The sequence below is a fragment of the Petromyzon marinus genome, chromosome 72 (assembly GCF_048934315.1).
Source record: "Petromyzon marinus isolate PM22_M1 ecotype Great Lakes invasive population chromosome 72, UKy_Petmar_22M1.pri1.0, whole genome shotgun sequence".
Classification (NCBI taxonomy): Eukaryota; Metazoa; Chordata; class Hyperoartia; order Petromyzontiformes; family Petromyzontidae; genus Petromyzon; species Petromyzon marinus.
The window spans coordinates 8414020-8441117 of NC_133738.1; the positions used below are offsets into that span (position 1 = coordinate 8414020).

The following is a 27098-nucleotide window of genomic DNA, read 5'->3' on the forward strand; positions in this document are numbered from 1 at the left end:
CGGTGACAAAGGTGTCGATGTTCAACCCACAGCTGCCAAATAAGACATCACCGCTTGACTGCATCGACACTTAGATAAAAAAATATAATGCTCAGATGTGCTTGCACTGCTGATTGTGCACCTCAAAAATATTTCGTTCAGTGAGGGCTGTTTCCCAGACCGGTTAAAAATGACACGGGTAACACTGCTCCGGAAAAAAGTTGGCTTGAGCCATAGTGATCCCGCTAATTATTGCCAGATCTTAAATCTTGAGTACCATGTCAAAGGTCATAGAGTGCCTGTGTTTGAAGCGGTTACTTCCCCATATTACTGCGATGGGCAGATTCCACCCATTGCAGTCAGGATTCCGGAAGCTTCAGAGCACAGACAGCCTTACTAAAGATCACTGATGACCTCTACAAGATCATGGATGACTGGTGTGCCGCAGCATTGGTTGGCATCGATCTCTCAGCCACCTTCGATACCATTGACCATTGGATGCCGAAGGTCAAGGTTCGGTATATCGAGTACAGCACTAGAGTGGATTGAACCATACCTACATGGTCGATCACAGTTCACCAAGCTGGGCAACAATAATTCATCGCCTATGCCATGCCTAGTTGGCGTACCACAGGGGTCCGTTCTCGGGCCCCTCCCTGTTTTCAAAATATATCTCTCCGATCGCCAATGTATCTCATCACATAACATCAAGTTCCATCAATATACTGATGATACACAATTGTACACCGCAGTGGCCGTATGGAACGCTCATCCTTCTGATATTAGGAAGCCACTGGAGTTGTGCACTTTTTAACCTAGATTGAAATTTCTTTAGTACTGCTATTTATGTTTTGTTTGTTCTTCCCCTGCGATTAAATCAGCACAGTTGGCTATTTGCAATACTAAATAAGTTCAACATACTTACATACTATGTGCCCTGACTTTCTTTTTGGTCACTGTATTTGTATTTAATCGCAAGTTAATGAGTTACATAGAGAGGGTTGGGGGATGTGGACGAGGACATACAGAGAGAGAGAGAGACGGAGACCGATAGAGAGGGATGGGAGGCTGGAAGGGGGAGCATTATGAATTAAGAGATGGGGAGAGGTGGAGAGAGAGAGATGTATGAGGAAATAAATATAGAAACAGTCATGTTATAAAGTTGTTCAACGTAGTGTCCTGCGTGAAAATTGCATCTCAAAACGCTACACATCACGAACCACATTAACATAAAAAGTTTCAGTTGCATTTAATAGGTATAACCCTGTGAGCCATGCGGCTCTTGACTCGGGTGCAACCGCAACAAACAAAAACATAAACGATAAACGTCTTAAAGTGACTACACGCAACAGAAAAATCCAGGAAAAACAGCAAAGTCTTCCAGAAAAAAACACCGTATATCAACGCTGTGTGCAAAAATCCCAGTGGGATGCAAGTCAAACAATAATAACCATAAGACAATTTAGATTAAAGTTATCAGGCTAACTCTGTACTACAACAAATAAACATGGCTAAACCAAAACGTTTTCAAAATCACCAAATTAAAGCTATAAAAACAATGTAACAGTGATCACAGGAACTGTGATTAAAATATAACAATAAACGATATACATACCATGTACGACTAAACTTTGCAGCCATAGCTGTCTGCATGAGTCACTCCATAACAGCAGCAGTATCAAACATTTTCAATACACCTTTAAAGATCAGCACACTATAATCAAAACTCAAGATCATACTTTGCAGCGGTCATCCGGAACGATACATTTGATTTCAGGCCATTCTGAATAGCAGTGGCAGCTAGGGGTGTACAACTCCTCTCGAGCAGTTTTGAGTGAAGATCTCAGGTAGTGATCCAAGTTGCAATTTATTGGGGATAGCATTACAGATTTTGGGGGCATCAATAGAAAAGCCCCTTCCAGTATTTGTACGGCAATAAGGAATGTTAAGCTGGTAAATGAGCGGAAACCTTAGGTCACATTTGTTCTTCGAAACAGTGAGGAGATCCAGCAGGTAGTCTGCTGTTTTTATATTGGCAGTTCAATGCAAATCTTAAGGCCGAGTGATAAATTGAGTCAAGCTTCTTCAGTATAGTACTGGGGGCTGATTTATTTACGATGTCACAGTAATCAAGTAGAGTCAGTATGGTAGTTTTTTTTATCAATTCCAAGCAGAACATAGGGGGGGAGCAGTGCTTGTGTCGATACAGAAAACAATTTTTTTATTTTGTCTTTTTACCAATATAATCAATGTGATCTTGAAAATTCAGTTTTGAATCAAAAATGACCCCAATATACTTATAGATTTTGACTTGCTCTATTTGATGATTATTTAAGGAATATAATTGGGGAAAAAAGAAACTTCCTGCTTTAGTCCTGGTGAGAAGCATAGCACCTTGATTTTGGAGGTATTCAGGACTAGTTTAAGAGCAACTAGCTGATGTAGTTTGTAGAAATCACCCTGGTGCTTTTAGCGATCACGTCATCTGGAGAGCGGTCAGCAGTAATCATTATCGTGTCATCTGCAAAGAGATTTGTCCCGCAATGATCCAGGTCAGTGCCCAAGTCATTGACATGAAGAGAGAACAAGAGGGGGCCGAGGATGGAACCCTGTGGAACACTTTTTGTTATCTTAACACTGTTTGACCTCCAACCATCTATGAATACAGTTTGGGTGCGAGAAGAGAGTTAAATTTGTAACCATTCTACTGCGTCTTTGGAGAAATGGAGGCAACTTCGTTTATTCAGCATGGTGTTGTGGTCGACTGTATCAAAGGCTTTGGACAAGTCAAGAAAAAGACTGGCGCAGTACTGCTTATTATGAAGTCTACTGTAAATATGATTCAGAGATACAATAAAATTATATTAAGACAAAACAATCACGACGTTTCGATCACAACACAAGCGATCTTCATCAGGTGTCATTAGGCCATTTGGTGATCTCATCCGGAGTCATGGCCTTCGGTGCCATCAATATGCTGATGAAACTCACATCTCATTCATGTCAGACCCAGACTGGCTCCACAACCTTTGCCCCATCACTATGCTTGTCTGAAGTAGCTGTTTGGATGGAGTAAAATTTGTTGAAGCTAAACCCAGGAAAGACAGAGTACACGATTGTCAGCTGAGATCAGTGTCTGAGAGCGTGGCAAGGCCAGATCGATCCTCCACTAATTATTGGAGCTTGAATGAGCGAGATGGTGGTGAGTGAGTGAATGTAAGCATTGGTGTGAGAAGGTGAGTGAATGAGTAAGTGAGATGGTGGGTGACTGAATTAATGGGTACGTGCAATAGTTGGTGGGTGAATGAGTGAGTGATTGAATGAGTCAGTGGGTGAATAAGTGAGATCGGGTGAGGTGAGTTTAGGGTGAGGTTTGTGAGCATGAGATGAGTTCGGATCAGTTGTGTTAAGATAAGGTGGGGATGACGTGAGTTAAGATGAGGTGAGTTGAATTGAGATGAAACGAGGGGTGTGAAGATGTGTTTTTACTCAAAAAATAATTTGAATGAATGAGCTTTTCCTTGAGTATGTCGCCCAGTTTTAATATTTTATGTCTTCGTTTTATTCACACCGTAGGGTATTGCGATACCCTCTTTAGTGGGGGCGAGTTTTTAACTCAAAACTTAATTTGAATGAATGAGGTGAGAGGAGATGACGAGGTTAGTTGGTGAGTAGACATGAGGATAGTGGCGATGGACTTTGACTAACCACCTCTGGTGCCGGAGACGTCTGTGCCCGCTCGCACGTCAACACATTCCAGCGCGCGCCTCGTAATATGCAAATCAATCTGAAAGCGTTCGTGCTTCCTTGTTTCACATTTACATGGCTTATTTCTGGTTTAGCGTCTCTTAGCTACAGTCAGAGACTGCCTCAGCCACAACCAGCGACTGTTTCAGCCACAGCCAGCCATTGGCTGCGCTACAGCCAGTGACTGCCTCAGTTACAGTCAGCCACTGCCTGAGCTACCTCCAGCGACTATCTCAGCCATAGTCAGCCACTGCCTGAGCTACAGCCAACGAATGCCTCAGCCACAGCCAGCGATTACCTCGGTTACAGCCATCCACGGCCTGAGCTCCAGCCACCGCTGATCTCTGAGTGAAGGCACGGGCCCTGGCGAGTGCAGTTCCGAGTGGTAGCGAGGCTCCAGGAGAGTCGATCTGCCCCATCTGCTTGGACGCATTCCACTGCCCCTGCACGCTCAGCTGCGGCCACTTGTTCTGCCTCAAGTGCCTGGAGGGCGCCTGGGAGGCGGTCGCTTCCTTCTCCTCTTGCACGCAGTGCCGAGTGACCTTCCCTCGGAGGCCCCAGCTGAACAGGAACTTCACGCTTGTCAACCTGGTGGAGCAGCGCAGTATGTCAGAGAAAATGGCCATCGTGGTCTTGTGTGACTTCTGCAACGATGGCACGACTGCTGCCTCGAAGACCTGCCTCAGGTGTGATACCTCCTACTGTGCGACTCATGTAAAGCCTCATCAGGAGAACCCGAAGTTCAGGGACCACATTCTGGTGGCTCCAGAGACGAATCATGAAGAACGCAAGTGTGAAAAGCACAGAGAAGAGATCAAGTTTTACTGCAGACAGAACATGAGTTTGGTCTGTAGAACCTGCGCCATCGCAGGAGACCACAAGGGTCACGATGTGGCTACCCTGGAGGATGAGCACAAGACACGGGAGGTGAGAGGGTCTGCGTGTGTTTGGGGGAGCCTCTCCTGTTCAAGTAATCATTTCTCAGCACGCACTAAACAATAATATCCAAATAAATAGTACAGCATTCCTCTCTCTCTCAGCTGCCCAGTGCGCCTTCACATTTTAACAAGCTTTTTTTTTAATTAAGTATGTGGAGGTTGTTATAGTGCAGAAATAAGACAATCACATGTTGTATCGTATCAAGCCTGTATTATATCTAAAATTAATAAGTGTGCTCTTCGTGTATTTTATACAACTGATGGACTTGAATTTGTACAATGTGTTATCAATAGAACGTGAGTTAATAGACTGGGTCGTATATAAAATGTGGTTTTGTGGGGTTCAATAAAATTGAAGTAAAATGTAAAACGATTGGGACTGTGAGCCCCAGCGCTGACCGCTTGGTAGCCGAGTCTTCTCACTGGCAGAAACGTCTCGTGCTGGTTTGTACCAGCTTAAAGCTGGACTCTACAGCCCATTATTCATGTACCCACTCACTACTTGGGTTAGCCCCACCCATGACTCAGGTAGCAGTGGAAAGTGTTAGGGTCACAGGCTCACGCTCCTGCGCATGCTCTCTGAGCCCAGCTCCAGGAGGTGTTTGAACTCCTCGTGGAATCAGTTCTCTATAGTGCTCACTCCCCCGACCTCCATCAATACACAGTGGCTACTGCAGCCTGGAGATGGGGCCGTCATTTTGGATGGGACCGTGTGGAGCGGGAGTGAGAGGGAGGCTCAGAGAGTGAGCGGAGTCTCCCCTGGTGACGTCTCTCACAGAAACAAGTCAGAGAGGATACGCGGGCGGTGGAAGAATTGAGGAGGGAAGCGGAGGATTCTGTGAGCCAGATGGAGGCCGCTCGCATGGACGAGCAGGTACCGCATCTGGACCAGACTCTGTGACCCTGTGACTCCACCCTGAGTAGGGTTTGTGATGGAGGACAGCTCCTTTCATGAACATGAACGTCCATTGTATGGAACTGATGTGGTTGAGAAATTGGTTCAATGCTTGCAGGCCACGTGGCCAAATGACGAAAGTGTCATCTACATATCTCTTCCACAAGGAAGGACGTAGGGTAGATGTCTAGATGGCATCTGTTTAAAATTTCTCCATGAAAACATTCGCTATCACTGGTGATAAGGGGGAACCCATGTTTGTTTGTAGAAAGTACCATCACCCGGAATGGTACTTTCTACAAACAAAATGAAAGTAACCCCATGGGTTCCCCCTTATCACCAGTGATAGCGAATGTTTTCATGGATAATTTTGAGACACACACACAAGACTTGGAGGCAACACGTTTATTCGTTGAACAACACAACTTCTACTGGATAACCACTTCGGGTGTTGACCACCACGGGCTAGCACATAACCACTCAATAGCGAGACTATATACGGCGGTAACCACCACGGGTAACTTCGTAACCACTGACGGAATAAATTAGTAACCACTGATGGGTTAACTATATTCGGCAGGAACCATCACGGCTATTCAAAAACACTCGACGGGACGTCTACCCACTCGGATCCAGAGAGCCACGTGCTGTCAGGTCCACCCTGAAGTCTTTAGATTGTAGACGTACAGTGAGGGAAAAAAGTATTTGATCCCCTGCTGATTTTGTACGTTTGCCCACTGACAAAGAAATGATCAGTCTATAATTTTAATGGTCGGTTTATTTGAATAGTGAGAGACAGAATAACAACAAAAATCCAGAAAAACGCATGTCAAAAATGTTATCAATTGATTTGCATTTTAATGAGGGAAATGAGTATTTGACCCCTCTGCAAAACATGACAGTACTTGGTGGTAAAACCCTGTTGGCAATCACAGAGGTCAGACGTTTCTTGTAGTTGGCCACCAGGTTTGCACACATCTCAGGAGGGATTTTGTCCCACTCCTCTTTGCAGATCTTCTCCAAGTCATTAAGGTTTCGAGGCTGACGTTTGGCAACTCGAACCTTCAGCTCCCTCCACAGATTTTATATGGGATAAAGGTCTGGAGACTGGCTAGGCCACTCCAGGACCTTAATGTGCTTCTTCTTGAGCCACTCATTTGTTGCCTTGGCCGTGTGTTTTGGGTCATTGTCATGCTGGAATACCCATCCACGACCCATTTTCAATGCCCTGGCTGAGGGAAGGAGGTTCTCACCCAAGATTTGACGGTACATGGCCCCGTCCATTGTCCCTTTGATGCGGTGAAGTTGTCCTGTCCCCTTAGCAGAAAATCACCCCCAGAGCATAATGTTTCCACCTCCATGTTTGACGGTGGGGATGGTGTTCTTGGGGTCATAGTGCAGCATTCCTCCTCCTCCAAACACGGCGAGTTGAGTTGATGCCAAAAAGCTCCATTTTGGTCTCATCTGACCACAACACTTTCACCCAGTTGTCCTCTGAATCATTTAGATGTTCATTGGCAAACTTCAGACGGGCATGTATATGTGCTTTCTTGAGCAGGGGGACCTTGCGGGCGCTGCAGGATTTCAGTCCTTCACGGTGTAGTGTGTTACCAATTGTTTTCTTGGTGACTATGGTCCCAGCTGCCTTCAGATCATTGACAAGATCCTCCCGTGCAGTTCTGGGCTAATTCCTCACCATTGCAGCTCCACGAGGTGAGATCTTGCATGGAGCCCCAGGCCGAGGGAGATTGACAGTTCTTTTGTGTTTCTTCCATTTGCGAATAATCGCACCAACTGTTGTCACCTTCTCACCAAGCTGCTTGGCAATGGTCTTGTAGCCCATTCCAGCCTTGTGTAGGTCTACAATATTCTCCCTGACATCCTTGGAGAGCTCTTTGGTCTTGGCCATGGTGGAGAGTTTGAAATCGGATTGATTGATTGCTTATGTGGACAGGTGTTTTTTATACAGGTAACGAGCTGAGATTAGGAGCACACTCTTAAAGGGAGGGCTCCTAATCTCAGCTCGTTACCTGTATAAAAGACACCTGGGAGCCAGACATTTTTCTGATTGAGAGGGGGTCAAATGCTTATTTCCCTCATTAAAATACAAATCAATTTATAACATTTTTCACATGCGTTTATCTGTTTTTTGTTGTTATTCTGTCTCTCACTGTTCATATAAACCTACTATTAAAATTATAGACTGATCATTTCTTTGTCAGTGGGCAAACGTACAAAATCAGCAGGGGATCAATACTTTTTTCCCTCACTGTAGCCCGCTGAATCCATTCCCAGAGACGAGCACCGAGCATCTGCTTGACTCGCCTTTTATCGGCCCTGGCGTGGCCAGGCTCCGCCATTGGCCAAACCCCCTTTCCAGATCTTTGTGGTCGAGTCGGGGCTCTATTCACGTGGCCTGTCACATGCCCCCTGGCCCCTGTTATCCCCTCGTCCGGTCACGTGCCCTGCCCGAGTTCACCTGGAGTACCATGTCCTCACACGGCCTCTTCCCACTGGCACTCGGACCTTACCCCCTAGGGTCCAACCCGTCACTTATACACACCGGTGCTAGGGAGAGGTCCCGCACCTGCAGTACCTCTTTTACACCGGTACAACGCTATATACACACTATGTACACCACTACAAATAAATTTGGGTCTAGTTGTTGAAGTAATTCATTGATTTCGATTGTACTGGTTCGTAAAGCCAAATTCATCACGTGGTACGTTTAGCAAATTCCAACTTAGGTCCCTATGATCAATGGTCCACCTTTTCTGAACGGGTAATGTAAGTTTATCCAGGGATTCGTTATATACTTTACTATGTGGTGGTCTTTACCAACAAATCAGAGTAACATGTTGGCTACCTGGAGAAGAAAGTATGAGTGTGACACATTTGTAGTGACAACGATTCAGAGACAGAGCTTCTTGGAGGCACCTTCTTCATTAACAACTTTCATGGTCTCGTCCACACACTCTCCACAGTAGCTTAGTCTCGCCTATACACAACACTAGCCATCTAATACTGATAATGCTGACTGAGATAGCCAACTAATATCCTTCGTAGTGCAATATTTAGCGGAGACGACCAGCAACGAGACAAGTCCACTCCCAGAACTGGCAGCCGCGAGCCCCCGCTCTCGGCTGCTTTTATGCTCCCAGCTTGGCCTGGCTCCGCTCTGACCGCGCCTCCCTTCTTAAACCCGCTAGCAGGTTCCGGGGCCTCCAGATGGGGTCCTCCATGACCCTTACCCTAGTTCCTCTACTCTGCCAACACACCTGTACTCACGCTCACCGACGTGTGTGCTGCCTATCCACCACAGCTGCAGCTGCTGTCCACTGGCCAGCGCTATTACACTACACGTTCAAACGAGCCTGGGTCGGATACAGTCGTAAGTTGAATGCAAGGAAGGTAATTTTTCACATATACTGCCACACCTCCTCCTCTTGATTGTCTAACTGGGGTATTTTATATCCTTACATTTATATTAGGCTAGGAGTTATATGTGAGGTAAGCCATGCTTCAGGCAGACATAAGATGTCCGGGCAAAGATTATTGAATTAAAATTTGAATTGTTCAAATGCAGCTATGTGGCCTCTAGTGTTGAAGTGGACAAAGCAAGACCCTGTCTGATTTTGAAATATATTACGTTAAATATGACTGATGGACAAGATGAAGCATTATTGGGACCAGGATTATTTTTAACATCTGACCTAATCATAAATATGAATATGAATAGTTTTGCAATGTATTTTGTAATTTGAATGATTTCCTAACCAGCATTTTCTGACATGAGTGAGGCATGTCTATGACTTTATGAAATTAACAATATCATACAATTCTAGAATAATGTAGATTGGAGGAAATGAATGAGCATAATATAGGAGGTGCCATTGTTTGAGAAAGTATAGGGGTGTGTTGTCTGTGTTGGATGACGTGACAGTGAAAGTGAGTTTGATGGGTTGAGTGAAATGGCTAAAAATACAGTGCAGAGTTAGTGAGTGGGAGACGAGCAGCAGTCCGCTCCATCGGCTCCAGACAACCCAGTAGCAGCACAAACACCAGCCAGGGGAAGACCTCTCTCGGGCAGGAGCCCATCTTGAATGTTGTGGCCATTACACGGGTTCTTCATAGAGTGAACTCCTAGAGCAGAGGCAGCTGAGCAGGTGGGGTTGTCAGCATATCTGGAGATGGTAGAGGCGGCGCATGCATTGCTGGATTTGTTTAAGAGGATATTGAATAGATGGCGTCATCACTTTGCAATGAAGTTAGCCACTAGTTGAAGGGACAAAAGCCAGGGAGTCAGTCACCGACACCATCACCACAGTAATGCTATTAAACAAAGAGTTCGCCATGTGCGCTGGCGTCATGGTGCATACAGTGAGGGAAAATAGTATTTGATCCCCTGCTGATTTTGTACGTTTGCCCACTGACAAAGAAATTATCAGTCAATAATTTTAATGGTAGGTTTATTTGAACAGTGAGAGACAGAATAAAGACAACAAAATCCAGACAAACGCATGTCAAAAATTTTATAAATTGATTTGCATTTTAATTAGGGAAATAAGTATTTGACTCCCTCTCAATCAGAAAGATTTCTGGCTCCCAGCTTGTTACCTGCATAAAAGACACCTGTCCACAGAAGCAATCAATCAATCCGATTCCAAACTCTCCACCATGGCCAAGACCAAAGAGCTCTCCAAGGATGTCAGGGAGAATATTGTAGACCTACACAAGGCTGGAATGGGCTACAAGACCATTGCCAAGCAGCTTGGTGAGAAGGTGACAACAGTTGGTGCGATTATTCGCAAATGGAAGCAACACAAAAGAACTGTCAATCTCCCTCGGCCTGGGGCTCCATGCAAGATCTCACCTCGTGGAGTTGCAATGGTTGAGAGAAGTGAGGCACCTTGACAAAGGGGTTTACATATCAAACAGGAGAATTTAGCATTGAAACAGTTGAGGGATTAGTCAGCTTAAAAGACGCTGCGAATCTTAGCAGCGTTCATTGTAGCTCTGTCGTCCAGACAGGTTGTTCCTTTCACCTGAAGAAGGCCACTTGTGTTGTGGCCGAAACGTCGTGAGAATTTTATTGTTTTATTTTATTATTTTATTCTCATTCTACGTGACTTTACCCAAAGAACCAAATAAGATATGCTACTGGGTCAGTATATACGACCCTTGACTTGGGAATGGCAGAGGATAAGCGAGTTATAAAGGGAAGGGATCTCAATTTAAACCAGAAATTTCTAAAATACATCTTTGGCTGGATCTATGAATACATCTAATACTGGGTTTGGACAATACTTGATTTTTGAGTAAAACAATGAATAATGCAATATGAAATTGGTATTGTGTCATACATTATATGAATTGCATCGTGTTATTCCTAGAAGTCATATGGATGATGCAATAATAACTAGGCTTACATCCCTCTGCTGAACAAATTGCCCTATATCAGCTCTAGAAATAATACAATGTCGTGCTCTCTTATTTGTCAGTGTTTGATTTTGCAAAGGGGCACATTTCTGTGTATCCAAAGTGAGCAGAGATGCCTCATACTTGCGTGAACAAAGCAGATTACTTCTGCTATGTTTGTGGTGAAATGACTTTTGCATCACAAAAGCGCACTGCTATGGTTAAGAAAGCCTATCACCTTTGTTTTGGCTGCAAATTGGAGATTAGGACAAGATGTGGGCCCCACACATATGTTGCAACACTTGTGCAATAAATATTTGCCAGTGGTTGAACAGGAAAATAAAATGTATGCCTTTTGCAGTGCCAATTATTTGGAGAGAGCCAACAGATCATATCAGCAATTGTTACTTCTCATGGCACCTCCAGTTGGGAAAGGTGTGCCAAAGAAGACAAAGTGGGCTGTGCATTATCGAACCGTGCCATCAGCAATACGCCCAGTACCCGACGGAGAAGAACTGCTGGTTCCTGATGCACCAGAGTCAGACGAGGAAGAGGATGATGCACCAGAGTCAGACGAGGAAGAGGATGAAGCTTCTGGTCCTGAACCATCAAAGTCACGTGACCCAGATTTTCTCCCATCCTCCTCCTCTGAACCACATCTCATAACACAAGGTGAACTGAAAGAGCTTGTCAGGGATTACTCTTTGGTTCTTTCGGTAAAGTCACGTAGAAATAAAATGAATAAAAAAATAGAATACGACGCTTCGATTGCAACACAAGCAACGGTCATCAGGTATGAATGAATGCAAGCTCGGAAAGAGACACATATGCAGAGAGAGAAACAAACACAGACACGGAGAGAGATACATAGAGAGAGGCACAGAGAGAGAGACACAGAGAGAGACACACACACACATGGGGGAGAGACACATAGAGAGACACACAAGCAGAGAGAGACGCACACAGAGACACACAGATAATGTCTTTGTGTGTCTCTGTGTGTCTCTCTCTGTGTCTCTCTCTGTCTATGTGTCTCTCTCCGTGTCTGTGTTTGTCTCTCTCTCTGTATATGTGTCTCTCTCCGAGCTTGCATTCATTCACACCTGATGACGGTTGATTGTGTTGCAACCAAAATGTCGTATTCTAAATTTATTTTCTTTTCTTTCTACGTGACTTTACCGAAACAACCAAAGAGTAATTCCTGCAGTCACGAAAGCTTCAAATCAAGCTTGTCAGGGATTTGGAACTACCAAAGAGTAAGGCAGACTGCAGCAGTGGAATCTCCTGGCAGGTGATGTTACGGTTTCCATGTTTCGTGACCGTCAAAAGGATATTTTCCCATTCTTCTTCATGGAAGGTGATCTTGTAGCGTGCAATAACATCGATGGTGTGATGGCATCCCTCAACATCGTTTATGATCCAGATGAGTGGGGATTGTTCATTTATTCTTTCGAAGATGAGTCTTAAAGCTGTTTTACTGAATAATGGCAATGTTTTGGCATCAATTCCAGTTGGTCATGCAGTCCATATGAAGGAAACCTATGACAACAGGAAACTACTTTTGAGGTGCATAAACTATGACCAACATCAGTGGCAGCTTTGTGGCGATTTGAAGGTTGTTGCTCTCTTGCTTGGTCTGCAGACTGGAGACACAAAGTACTGCTGATTGCTCTGCAAATGGGATAGTCGTGCGAGAGATTCCCACTACATCAAGATAGATTGGCCACTCTGATAGTCATTGAAGCCTGGGAGGAAAAGTGTTCAGCTTCCATCACTTGTTGAATCAAGGAAAATGTTGTTATCACCCTTGCACATCAAGCTGTATCTGATGAAGAACTTTGTTAAAGCCATGGACAAAACCCCAAGTAGCTTTAAAGTACCTCCGTGGAAAATGTCTAAGGTTAAGTGAAGCTAAGATAAAGAAAGGTGTCTTTTTTGGTCCTCAGATTTGTGAGCTTCTTCGAGATAATGAATTTGACAGTGTACTGCTTGGCGTAGCAAAAGACGGCATGGAAAGCCTTCCAGTTAGTGGCAACACATTTTCTCGGAAACAACAAGGTAGACAACTACAGGGAGTTGGTGGAAAACCTCCTCAAGGCATACAAAAGCCTTCGTTGCAACATGTCACTAAAGATACATTTTTGCACTCTTATCTATATTTTTTCCAACCAAACTGTGGAGCAGTGATCGACGAGCATGGCGGGCGATTTCACCATGCCATTTTAACAATGGGGAAAGGCTATCAGGGCAAATGGAGCCCATCAATGTTCGCAGACTATTGCTGGGCAGTGACAAGAGATGCTCCATTTGATGAATGCAAGAGACAAGCCAAGAAGTGCTGAGTAGACACTGAATAAGGACTAAACTATGTATTTATATATACATAATAGCTTTTTGCCTTTTGTTTCATAATACATTTTATTTATATAACCCTTTGCTGATTTTTAAAGTGTTACATGAACAGGACAAGTGACATGTTATCATGCAAAGCAACCATAAACACATGAAAATACCTAGGTTTACAATTAATGAGTACAATGCTACTATCTACACAATATACATAGACATAAAATGTAAAAGCTTAAATATCTTGGGAACAGTAGCCAATCAGTTGTATTAATTGTCATATTTAAATTCAGCAGATCAAAATCGATAATAAACAGCACATGTAATCTCTGAAGCAGATGACGTCTAAAAAATTGTAGACCAGTGTAACTGCTTCTGGAGTGGCGGAGTGTATTGCTGTGGTGTCTCCGTCATATTTGTGGATCAGGCATTGCATCATATGTTGTATAGTCTGTTCTAGATAACCACAGACACACACTGGAGAGTTTTAATCTTCTACTTATGCATCAGGTATCTGCATCTGCGATGATTTGTGCGGATGCGGTTTAAGGTGGACCGTGAGCTTTGTGAAAGGTCAAACCCAGAGATCTTCTGCGTTAGGTCTTTCATGAGGTGTTTGTGAGTTATTTTTTAACTCCATTCAGCTCTCCAAGCTTCGTAGGTGTTAAACTCAAAATTTCGAAATGTTGAGGATTAAGCACATGGGTCCAAAAGGGCTTGTGTGATTTCAAGCGATGACGAGGGACGTTGTTGAGGTCCCGATCTAACTCAAAACACCTCTATTATTATTATGGATGATATTGTTAAACTGGGAAGGCGACTGTTTATCTTTATTCACAGGACTTTCCGGAGGGTTGCAGCATTGTGGCGGATGGGTGGGGGAGAGATTTGTGACAGCACGGGCACCCAGGGTATTGGGGTTGACTTGAGGCTTCCAGTGATACACCGCATTGCAGTGTTCAGTTGTTCATCGAAAGTCTAGTGTGACTACTTCTGGTCCACAATGGTGCACAGTATTCGGCTACAGACTACACAAGAGTCATCGCTGATCTCCTTAACACTGGTGCTAATGCTCCACAGCATGTGCTTGCCAGTTCTTCGACCAGGTTGATCCTTGTTTTGTTCTTGGTGGTTACCTGTTTCAGGTGTTCATGGAAAGTTAGTGTACAGTCCAGCTTCACTCCGAGATAGGTTGAAGTAGGGTCGTGTCACACTGTGTTGCCGCAGGTCACTTTCAGAGTGTGCTTGGCACTCGTATTATCAAGATGAAATGCAGTTCTAGATTTAAAGCTTTCGTGACTGCAAGGATCCATACTCTTTGGTTCTATTCGGTAAAGTCACGTAGGTAAAAAACTAAAACAACAAAAATCACGACGTCTCGGCCACAACACAAGTGGATGGGTGGGGGAGGCCGCTTGTGTTGTGGCCGAAACGTCGTGATTTTTGTTGTTTTATTTTTTACCTACGTGACTTTACCGAATAGAACCGAAGAGTATGAAATGCAGTGACATGTTTTGTGGGCATTTGGCTTGAGCCTCCATTTCTGGAAATATTCACCCATGGTGTTAAGGTATTGGTTCGGAGTGGATTCAAAGTCATTGAAAGTGACTGCTTGCATTGTCCCAGCAAGGCCATCCACATATACAAATTTACATGAGCCCGTTTGGCGGCATGTCTCTGATATATACATTGAATAGCATTGGCGCGAGTATGGAACATTGTGGAAATCCATCGTTGAGGAACTGGGGTGAGCTGGATTTGTTAATGTAGCTGGTCTCCCCTCTCCAGTATCTCTCATCCTGAATCCTTGCGAATGGGACAGGTCGATTAAATAGAAAGCAACAAAATAATAAAGTTCTGTTCTGTCCTCCGGAGAAGTGAGCTACTCCACAACAGCTGAGCACTCGGGATTTGTGAAATGGCAAAACTTAATTTCATAGTGTTCCTCAGAAAGGCAATTGCGTATCTGAAATAGTGATCAGAAACACCCTCCACGTTACAAGACCACAGCTGAATTACTCTGTTAATGGGATGGGATGCCAGTGTTAATATTCTAGACCCAATAAGTATAAGTATTTTATATATTTAAATCAACTTTCATTTTAAAGTCCTAATTGTGCATATTTCCATGAACACCAATAACTCAATCAACAGCCAATTAATATTACTGAGTTCCTGTCAGTCGATTGACATTCAAGTAATATCAATGTAACAGTTCTATATTATTGGAACTAATGTAAAACACAGCTTCCTAGTTCGGAAACCACCCAAATCTAAATTCGGGGTGTTCCCGTACTCTGTAGTGCACGTGGGAGTCGGAGTCCAATCCCTGATCACAATTGCATTCAATTAGAATAAAACACGCATCTGGCTACCCGTAGATACCACATAAACATGCAGTCGCCTATTTATCGGTATCATCCATATGAGGCGTATTGTTTCGAGGCAGGGAATGGTCCTTCGATCTGCAACATTGAACCCTTAAACCAGACTGTCATAGGTCGATGACAAGTCCACGAAGATTTCGCCTCTAATCCCACGGAAATGTTGGCAGAATCAGAGTAACGCATCTCTCTCTCTCTCACACACAGGGACGCCTGGAGGAGATGCGCAGGTACAGACGACTATCCCTGAAAACTCGGCACACCACGACGTGGGACTGAGTGTGGGGCATGGGCTGCCAGACATTGGCTGTGTGTGGGGATGCTGTGTGGGTTGATGCTGTGTGTGGTGATTCTGTGTTGGGATGCTTTGTGTAGTGATGTGTGAAATGATGCTGTGTGGGTTGATGGTGTGTGTGGTGATGCTGTGTGTACTGAAGCTGTGTATGATAAGTCTCTATGTGATTGTACTGTAATGATCTCGTGAGTGATGATGCTCAATGTGAGACAGTGGCCATGTCTGCTTTGCTTTCACAGGACAGGGAGGGGTACAGGAGCTCCACCCTCAGCTTCCAGGCAAGAGGATATTGCCTCGCTTAGAGGCGCGGAGGGAACTGCTGCCAAACTCCTGCGTAAGTTATGTAGTGTGCATCTTGACAATTTATGAACTCTGTGTGTTTGTGTGTGCAAGAGTGTGTGCAGACGGCCCTATATAACATCATCACAAGTCTGTACCACAGGACCGGTTCAGCAGGTTTGGAAGGATGCGTTGGTAGTCCCCCTCTTTAATAACTGGGACCACACAGCCTGTAACAACTACAGGGGCGTCTCCTTCCTCAGTGTACCGGGAAACGTCCTGGCGAGGATTATTCAACATCGCCTTGCTAGGCACACTGAGGAGAGGGTTGCGGCGCCCCAATGTGGTTTCAGGCTAGGGCGGTCCTCATTGGCAATATTTGCAGGGCTGTCACGGGGAGGAATGCATGGCCCAAACTGGACACCTTTATTAATTAAATTTCAGTAATTTACAATGAAGATTACAAATAGATAAATTAAGTATATGTACCCGCGATTCCTAATGTAAAGGATAAAGTAAACCAATGTCCACCACCACCCCCCCCCCCCCAATATAGAAGGTAAACTCCTCCTATGGCGGTACTGCACATACGCCATATTTTCTGTCCATCTGCTACACTTGAGGTGTAGGGAATTCCAAGAGGACGTACATCTCTGATTGATTGATATAGCCTATGATACAATCAATTGCCCAGGGCTCTGGATTGTTCTTTGTGGATTCAGAGTCCTTGGCTCGCTGCTCACCATCGTTAAGGACCTTCGTGGTGTTGTGCAGATACAGGTAAAGCTACGTGGCCTCGAGTCAGAGCCATCCCTTGTTCACCTTGGGGTGCGACAGGGATGTCCTCTGGCTACTACGTTATCTAACATATTTTTCCACCATGTAGTTTGGGAAGCCTTCTATGGTTGTACCGGAGGAATTTCCATCTGTTACAGATGCATTGGGAGGCTTTTCGATGCCCAAGAGCGCCAGTTGAGGGATGGCTCCCTATTGGTCAACCATATTTTGTATGCTGATGATCTGGTGATTGATGCTTACTCAGAGAAGGAGTTGTATGTGCTGCTGCTGAACCTGGAGTGTGATACTAAGAGGTGGGGCCTTACCATCAGCCATACCAAAGCTAAGCACTTGCCTGGGTATTTTGTGTTATGAACCACAAAACTCCCTCAACTGCCATTGGTGATGAGGCAGTTGTGGAGAGAGTGAGGAGCTTTAAATACCTGGGTAGTATGCTTATGACCAGCTCCAGATTTACAGCAGAGGTCTCATTCTAAATCAATTAAGTGGCATTATCTTTTAATTGGCTGCGTAACACTGTGTGGAAGCTACCTGGTCTGTCGCTCCAGAAAAAGCTTCTTGACCATAGTTATGCCCTCCCTTCTCTATGCTTGTGTAATTTAGACCCTTCTAATGGAACATCTGCGCCAAATATAAACATTCATGCTGGCCTGCCAACGATCTATCCCGGTTTTAAACAGGCTGGATTGTGAGGAGCTCACACATCCTAGAAAAATCTGGACATAGTCCCATTGGTCAGCTCCTCCAGCAGGCAAGGCTGCATTGGCTGGGTCATGTTGCTCGCATGCCCAGCCACCTCATGCCCAGCCAGCTTTTGTTAATCAGGATAGAGGGGGTTAAATGCGCGCGACACGGTCTAGAGAATAAATGCAATGATGTGGTTGGAGAGGATATGGACTTGCCAATGCCTGGTACAGCGATGTCAAGATCGGCCTCTGTGAAGGAGTCTCATGAAGGACACTATTGGGCAGTTGAAGGCAGTCACCCTTCAACAAATACGGGGGGCTGAGGAGCAACGCTCACAACAATGAGCAGAGCGCCCGGTGGCTAAAATACAGCAAGTTTGCACAGTAGGGGGTACAGGTGGTGCATCTGCCAGTCACCTCAGTCGATCCATGGCAGCGGGCATTTGGCACTTCACGTGGTCTTAAAGTGCACATAGCCTGAAACAAGTGCTGTGGTGACGTCACTGTCACTTAGTGCCGAATGACGGTTGTTATTTATGGTGAGGATGATGTTGGTGATGATGTTCATGATGTTAACTTTGATCATGATGAAGATAGTGATGGATGAGAATGATGGTTGGTGATAGCAATGTTCATGATGTTGATAATAATATATTAAAATTTTGTATGGAGTGATTCATACCAACAGTATCTCATAATGCTGTACATGAAGTACATATAAGGACCAAATTCCGTTTCCATAGCTGGCTATGCACATTGCGAAAGAAGCCCAACACACATATACACCAAGCAAATGAACACCCGATCACCGAAATAAATGAATAAACAAATTCATGAATGGCACAAAAACAGAAATACCAGAGAGCAGAGAGATTCATGAATATTTTGTAATAAATGGAAGTAAAACAGCTGAACACAGAACAATAATTTAAGAAGGCAAAGGGTCAAGACGAACGTGTCTTTAATTTCAGTTTGGATAATGTGAATGATTAAATATTCGGAAACTAACGGGGGTTGGTCCAAGCAGGATTGACTAGATGATGGTGGGAATGAATAGGACACAGATGGGGCTTTAATTGATTATATAATTATCTAATGTTTTGCATTTGTTTTTGAAAGTAAGAAAAAACATTTTTCACATTGAGCTACAGATGGATTAAATCTTGACTTAAAGCTTTTGTGACTGCAGGAATTCATATTCTTGGGTCTTTCGGTAAAGTCACGTAGATAGGTTCAAAGAAAATAACAAAAAAATACGGAAAACTACATTCCGATCGCAACACAAGCGGTCGTCTTAAGGAAAAGGGGGGTTAGCTTCCAAGGCAGAACTGTTTATAAGGGTTTGAAATGGGCATAGCCCAAATGTCAGCAGCCAATGATGATGTAAGTGGTGAGCAACTAACCCGACGTTGGTTGGTTTTCCACCAATCAAAGGGCTGTCAGATGAAAATTAGCATGTTAAAGAGAGATTAGTATGTTAATGGGAGATCGCAGAACTGCAACCAAGGGGTCGGCGTGCGAAGTGACTGTGCCAGTGAGAACCCTTTGAAAGCGCAAGTTTTAAATGGGCGTAAAACACAACTAACATCGGAAGGTGGTAGGATGGGAACATCATAGCCACTTATGACTCAAACTCGTTGATGTCGTCCTTCCAATGATTGCTCAGTGTGTACCCATCTTCTCGGTTGAAATTGTGTCTGTGGCTATATATATATGGATGGCTTCATGAACAAATCTTTGTTGACAGCCAGTGGGCTTGCAAAGTACCTTCTTCTTAGAGAAATACATTTTGTGAGCCAACAGCCGAGGTATTGGTCCTACCGTGTTTCAGATCTGCCTTATTTTCACGAACACAGTCCGAGACATGTCGCTTAGTTTCCCCAATCTAACTACTGCTGCAGACACAGATTAGTTTGTAGACGCCGGGGTATTGCATGCAGGGATCACACCCTTCATAGATGGGATCAGATCACGAATTTTATGTACTGTGTTAAATCGAACGTGGATAGTTTTTGCTTATGATTTTGGAAAATATTTTAGTGACCTGTGCTATGTATGGCAAGATGATGGTTTTGATTGGGTCCTCAGATGCTTCTTTTCCAACGGTTGGGGTGATAGCTTTATGGATTGTGTGGTCTGAATATCCATTCATCTTGAGAGCCTAGTGTACGTGTTCTAGTTGACTGGCTAGGTCATGACGGTTAGAAATCGAGCTTTATGGCGTAGAGTTTTGGTGAGGGAATTATTCTGGGATGGATGGTGGTGGGAGTCAGGTTTTAGGTAGGCATCCGTATGGGTGGCTTTCCTGTAGACAGAGTGTCACATTGAGCCATCTGGTCTCTTTTCGATTAAAACATCCAAGAATGGTAACTTATCATTGGCTGCTGGCATTTGGGCTATGCTCATTTCAAACCCTTTATAAACAGTTTGCCTTGGAAGCTAACCCCCCTTTTCCTAAAGGCGACCGCCTGTGTTGTGATCGAAACGCGACCTTTTTGGTTATTTTGAGTTATTTTCTTTGAACCTATCTATGTGACTTTACCGAAAGACCCAATAATATTATAGATGGAGTTAGAGCGAAGGATATTTTTTCAATATATTTTGTTTGAGTTTCCAGCAGCTTTATTGGCCAGATTTGAGTAAGTTAGTTTTTGCTTTGAAAAGTAATATGACTGATACTTACGCAATCTAACCCATAAACCTTTATTATGAATAATACTGGTCGCGAAAGCTTAGGTGTTAAACTGATATGATTTAACTTCATAATAAAGGTTCTTGGGTTAGATCGCGTTATTTATAAATGTGTCGTAACCCTCCACCACCCGACACGGCCAATCAGCAAAAAAGTGTCACGTTGACAAAAGACAAATAATTCACTACTTTAGCCCACCGGTGTGTTGAAGAGTGAATCCACAACATTTACAGTTTGAGTACCGTGACGTTTCGCTGATAATTACATCCAGCATCATCGGGCAATTCGCCAGAATGGTAAAGCCCTCGCTTGCTCCCCGTTTTAAATAGAGCAGCAGGGTGACGTCATCATTTAACTCATATCAGGTGCAATGATTTGAGGCGGAGGGGGGGTATTGTAATTATATAATCGATTAGTAATCAGTCAATGGTTATGATTAGTAATGAGTTGTAGATTAGTAATTAGTTGTAATGTGTGTTAGTGATTATATGCTATGTTAGTAATCCGTTAATTAGTATGTGTTTCCCCTATAAAAAATTGTAATGTGTATTATTTAATAATACGCTTCCAGGCCGCACTAAGCCTGTAGATACGACACATTTATAAATAACGCGATCTAACCCAAAAACCTTTATCATGAATAATATTGGTCGCAAAAGCCTATGTGTTAAACTGATATGATTTAAGTTGATTCTTACAAATCCCCAAGTGAACATCAAGATCTCTTTTTCTCCATTTTCTCTCAAAACAACGTCCAGATTTGTTTTACAACGTAAGTGAGTTGTGTACCGAAGAGCTGAAGAATATCGAGTTGAAGAGATAGTTTTGAAAGGAGAAAGTTAATGAACTACATATTAAATTAGTTTAATACAATGATAAAGAGATGATGCATCAGGGATAAGAAACAGGGATATTTAGCCAGAATATGTGAAGAGAGTAGAGCAGCGGAAAAATTTTGATAAGATCGATATAAAGAGTGGTGCCATTAGGAGTTATGCTTGGAAGAAAAAGGGTTCAATGAAAATGGTAGTGGTCCCTGTAAATAACAGTGGCATTGAGGAAACCGTAATTTCAACGTTCTTTGAAAAACAGATAAAAGATGTTGGCTTTCGAATATGTAGGAGACATAATACATTGAGTCAGGCCAAGGGTATCCAGCACGGACAAAAATGCAAATACATTAAGATCTAGAGGGTTGTCAACATGTAAATTGAAATCACCATCATTTGTAACAGGAGAAAGAGACATGCTGAGCCCTGAAACATAAGCTGAGAAATCCGATCAAATATAAGTTAGTCTTTGTGGTAAAAAATAGACCGCTTCTGTTTAGAAAAGGTGGTAAATGAAAAGTAAGGTGCTCAAACGTGGAGTAGCTGTAACATTTAATCTTCATGAATTAAAAGTTTGATTTTTCAATAACTACAACACCACCACCCCGACCTGAAGGCCGAGCATATTCGAGGAAATGGTAACCTTGAGGAACTGATTGAAGAAATGGAGAACGATCTGATAACGAATGCCACCTTTCAGTGAGACAGAGAATATCAGTAGTCCCCTCCAGAATAATATAATTAATAATCAGTCCTTTATTATTAACTATCCGAATGCTTAATAAGGATAACTTACTAGTCATGGCTATATGTGGGGCAGGTGGAGATGGGATTCAAATTATATTTGTGGAGGAGACACTTGATTCCTGCGAGGTGGGAGATGAGGGTGTGGATGTGAGATGTGTATAAGGGTGAGAACCTAGACAGCCATCATAATTAATTATGGGTTTGTTGGTATAACGAGTCAAGTGAATTGAATGCATTTTTAGACTGCGACCCAACCCATGGTGTACATAAGGCCGTCATTGTAATATTCCAGCAGTTTACAAACCGTGTGGACGCTTGTGTCTGGATGACGTGAAGTTTATTTCAGGTACGGCAGAAAATCACGGGATTAACTCTTTGCCATATTTCAGAAGTAGGTGAATAGTGACAGAAGCAATCCCAGGCCAGCTAGCTAAATGTTAAGTGGCCATCTGGTTAAGCCAGCCAGTGATGTCATCGGCAGGACCGCACTGATATACGCAGGTAACTTTGCAGCCAAAAAACACCCGTTAAAGGGCAACAAGGTCGCAAACAATGACCACACAGGTGGCCAGGGGAAAGGTAGCCATGGATGGAGAACCCACGAGTCGAGTGGAGAAAAGTGTAGAGATGGTGGCCACCACAGCCTGGCCTAGACCAGAGGTCCGAGAAAACCAGGTGGTGGGCAGCTGCGGAAAGGGGGAAAAATTTTGTAGGAAGTGGTGGAGCAGTTGGAGTAGCGGCCACCACCACAGCCTCGCCAAGACCCGGGGCTCAGGCAGACGAGATGATCAGCCAAGAGGGGGAGGAGAGAGGAAGTGGAATTGGGGAAGTTTAACATCTCCTTTGATATTAATCGTGATAGTGAGCAAGATGACGGTGATGGTGATGATATTAACGATGTTGACCTTGATGATGATGTTGATGCTGAAGATGATGGTTGGTGATGATATTTATGTATACTAATGTGTGGAAGAAGAAGACGATGATGATGGTTGTGATGGTTATGATGTTGATGGTGAGGTTGAAAGCGATGGTTTTTATGATGTTGATAATTAGGATGATGTTTGTAATCTTAGTTATAATGAGATTGATGTTCTGTAGTGATGTTACGATTGCTATTGTCACAGATGGATGCTCACCAACGCTGGACACAACCTCAGCTCATGAAAAACTCCATATCTCCTCGGATTTCAGGAAAATGAATCTGACCTGTGACTCCCAGGCTCGCCCCAATCACCCACACCAATTTGATTTCTGGCCACAAGCTTTGTGCTGCGAAAGCTTCTCGTCAGGCCAGCACTACTGGGAGGTGGATGTTGGTGACGCACGCTGGTGTCGTGTTGGAGTTGCATACGGGACGATCCCACGAAAAGGGGATCGTGCTGCACAGTGGCTGGGAGGGAGCGACGCATCCTGGAGTTTACAGAAATCTAATGACAGATTCTCAGTGCTTCATGATGGAGTGAGAACCCCATTGTCGGTGAGGGGGCACCCCTACCCCCGCAGAATCGGACTTCACCTGAATTGGGAGGGGGGGCTCCTGGCGTTTTACCGTACCGACTCCATGGAGCTTTTGCACAATATTCGGCAGAGATTTACAGAACCCCTGTACCCTGGGCTATGTGCGGGGGATTGGGATGAACCATTGGAGATCGTTGATCTAAGTCATGCATCCATAAAATAGTGAGAAAGAGACCAAAGAGCCTCACACAAAAAAACAATATATGAAGGGGAGGGTGGCGGGGAGGGAGAGACAAGTGTGAGGGGTGGGTCAGGAGAAGGTGAGGATAGGGTGAGAATCGGCAGTGGATATGGTGTGGTAAGAATGGAGGGGAAAGTGGAGGGTGATATGCGGGTAAGGGGAGACTGAGGTTCAGGTTGGTGTGTATGAGTGATGTCGCAGTGCAGTAAAAATCGCGGGTGCAGAATTATGAGGGATTTTAATAAACATTGAATGGGGAATCAGCGTAGCCGCAGAGTCCGTGTGGCCTCTCCTTCACCTGTAATGTGCGCTCGCGTCATAACACCTCCTCCCTGTGCATCACCACCACCATCACAACGATCAGCAATTATCATGCTATCAAAACGAGTAACAAATCCCGCCATTCGCCACTAAGTAGTGGTGATGTCACCACGGTACCAGTGCCAGGCCAAGTGCACTTTGAGGACACGTGAAGTGTCGAAGGCCCACTGACAGGAGGTCACGGGACAGACCCAGGTGCCATGGGTCGCGAATGAGATGACTGGCCGATACACTAGCTGTCCCCTACTATGCCCACTTGCTGAATTTTTGCTTTCCAGCGTGCTGCTTATTGTTGTAAGAACCACTCCTCTGCTCTTCGTTGTCGTTGGAAGGCGACTGCCTCTTAGTGACTAGCAGCATTCTTCACGAGCCTCTATAGAGGATGTTCTTGACACTGCTGGTTCCAGTCCTTGGCAAGTCCACTCCACATCCTCCCATACCGCATCAGTCCATCTCTTCTTCAGTCCGTGCTGTGCTGGTTTAGCCCCCTCTATCCAACCAAACAGAAGCTGCTTGGGCATGTGGTGGTTGAACATGTGGGCTATATAACCGTGCCAAGGCAGCCTTGCCTGTCGAAGGAGCTCACTGATGGGAATGTGTCCAGATCTTTCAAGGATTTGTGAGCTCTTCACACAATCCAGCCTGGTTAAATCCAGGTCACTCATTGGTTTTTTCGGTAAAGTCACGTATGTAGAAATACAAGAAAAATATTTTTAAACAAAAAAAAAATCATGACGTTTCGATCACAACGCAAGCGATCTTCATCAGGTGTCAAGAACAAATCACGGAGGTAAATACGACAAAAAGATGAGAGACGAGAATTCAACAAACCTAAAAAAACATTATGTGAAGCACATCCAGTCAGGCCAACAACACAGTTAGACACTTCCTGGGGACCACGAATTTCAGAGGAGTGTTAAATTTCGTGTTCAACCTTTGGATTGCACATACCAGCATAGATAGAATGAAAAATACGAAGTACACGGTCAGTAGAAATACATATACAAGTCCACCAAGAGGTAAGGAGGGAGGAAAGACAGACAAGGAGGCAGAGAGAGAGAGAGACGGGGGAGGGGGGGGGTCAGAGGGATGAACAGAAGCTTAAATAGGAAATACAGTTGGAGGGGGGGAGGGGCTAGAGCGAGAGCGGCAGCTCAAACACGCACATCTTACACATACAAAACGGCAGCTCAAAAAATGACCACCTCTTGTAAATACAAAACGGCAGCTCAAAATAGGGCACATCTTACACGCAATTACAACAGTAACTTCCCCGTAGAAGTGTGATAATAAAGTATTAAAGCTTTCGTGACTGCATAAAATTACTCATTGGTTTTTTCGGTAAAGTCACGTACGTGGAAATACAAGAAAAATTATATTAAAACAAAAAACCAATCACGACGTTTCGATCACAACGCAAGCAATCTTCATCAGGTGTCAAGAACAAATCACGGAGGTAAATACAACAAAAGATGAGAGACGAGAATTCAACAAACCTGAATAAACATTACGTGAAGCACATCCAGTCAGGCCAACAACACAGTTAGACACTTCCTGGCAGACCATGAATTTCAGAGGAGTGTTAAATTTCGTGTTCAACCTTTAGATTGCACATACCAGCATAGATAGAATGAAAAATACGAGGTACACGGACAGTAGAAATACATATACAAGTCCACCAAGAGGTAAGGAGGGAGGAAAGACGGACAGGGAGGCAGAGAGAGAGGGGGGGGGGGGGGTCGGAGGGATGAACAGAAGCTTAAATAGGAAATTCAGTTGGAGGGGGGGAGGGGCCAGAATGAGAGCGGCAGCTCAAACACGAACATCTTACACATACAAAACGGCAGCTCAAAAAAGGACCACCTCTTGTAAATACAAAACGGCAGCTCAAAAAATGACCAGCTCTTGAAAATACAAAACGGCAGCTCAAAAAAGGGCACATCTTACACCTAATTACAACTGTAACTTCCCCGTAGAAGTGTGATAATAAAGTATTAAAGCTTTCGTGACTGCATAAAATTACTCATTGTTTTTTTCGGTAAAGTCACGTATGTAGAAATACAAGAAAAATTTTATTAAAACGAAAAACAATCACGACGTTTCGATCACAATGCAAGCGATCTTCATCAGGTGTCAAGAACAAATCACGGAGGTAAATACAACAAAAGATGAGAGACGAGAATTCAACAAACCTGATAAAACATTACGTGAAGCACATCCAGTCAGGCCAAAAACACAGTTAGACACTTCCTGGCGGACCACGAATTTCAGAGGAGTGTTAAATTTCGTGTTCAACCTTTGGATTGCACATACCAGCATAGATAGAATGAAAAATACGAGGTACACGGTCAGTAGAAATACATATACAAGTCCACCAAGAGGTAAGAAGAGAGGAAAGACGGACAGGGAGGCAGAGAGAGGGGGGGGGGGGGGTCGGAGGGATGAACAGATGCTTAAATAGGAAATACAGTGGGAGGGGGGGAGGGGCCAGAACGAGAGCGGCAGCTCAAACCTACGCACATCTTACACATACAAAACGGCAGCTCAAAAAAGGACCACCTCTTGTAAATACAAAACGGCAGCTCAAAAAGATGACCACCTCTTGTAAATACAAAACAGCAGCTCAAAAAAGGGCGCATCTTACACGTAATTACAACGGTAACTTCCCCGTAGAAAAGTGATAATAAAGAATTACAGCTTTCGTGACTGCATAAAATTACTCATTGTTTTTTTGGTAAAGTCACGTATGTAGAAATACAACAAAAATTATATTAAAACAAAAAACAATCACGACGTTTCGATCACAATGCAAGCGATCTTTATCAGGTTTCAAGAACAAATCACGGAGGTAAATACAACAAAAAGATGAAAGACGAGAATTCAACAAACCTGAAAAAACATTATGTGAAGCACTTCCAGTCAGGCCAACAACACAGACACTTCCTGGCGGACCACGAATTTCAGAGGAGTGTTAAATTTCGTGTTCAACCTTTTGATTGCACATACCAGCATAGATAGATTGAAAAATACGAGGTACCCGG

At 44.0% G+C, this 27098-nt stretch overlaps 1 protein-coding gene across 2 annotated transcripts; it reads left to right on the top strand.

Annotated features, from left to right (window-relative positions):
* Positions 1-73: 73 nt before the first annotated feature.
* On the top strand, positions 74-24004 carry LOC116957339 (tripartite motif-containing protein 16-like). Of its 2 annotated transcripts, XM_032979442.2 has the most exons (5): positions 74-4653; positions 5443-5538; positions 15915-15937; positions 16242-16336; positions 23162-24004. In XM_032979442.2, exons 1-5 carry the CDS (start codon positions 4333-4335, stop codon positions 23716-23718), a joined length of 1092 nt encoding a protein of 363 aa, XP_032835333.2. In that variant the 5' UTR covers positions 74-4332; the 3' UTR covers positions 23719-24004. The 2 variants fall into 2 exon arrangements, with proteins under 2 accessions (XP_032835333.2, XP_032835335.2); XM_032979444.2 differs by lacking the exon at positions 5443-5538.
* Positions 24005-27098: the final 3094 nt, after the last annotated feature.

Coding starts and splice junctions, on each gene's coding strand:
- LOC116957339 (XM_032979442.2), top strand. CDS start 4,333: ATGTCAGAGAAAATGGCCATCGTGGTCTTGTGTGACTTCTGCAACGAT. Junction 5,539..15,914: donor CCGCTCGCATGGACGAGCAG/GTACCGCATCTG, acceptor TCTCACACACAG/GGACGCCTGGAGGAGATGCG. Junction 16,337..23,161: donor AACTGCTGCCAAACTCCTGC/GTAAGTTATGTA, acceptor CTATTGTCACAG/ATGGATGCTCACCAACGCTG.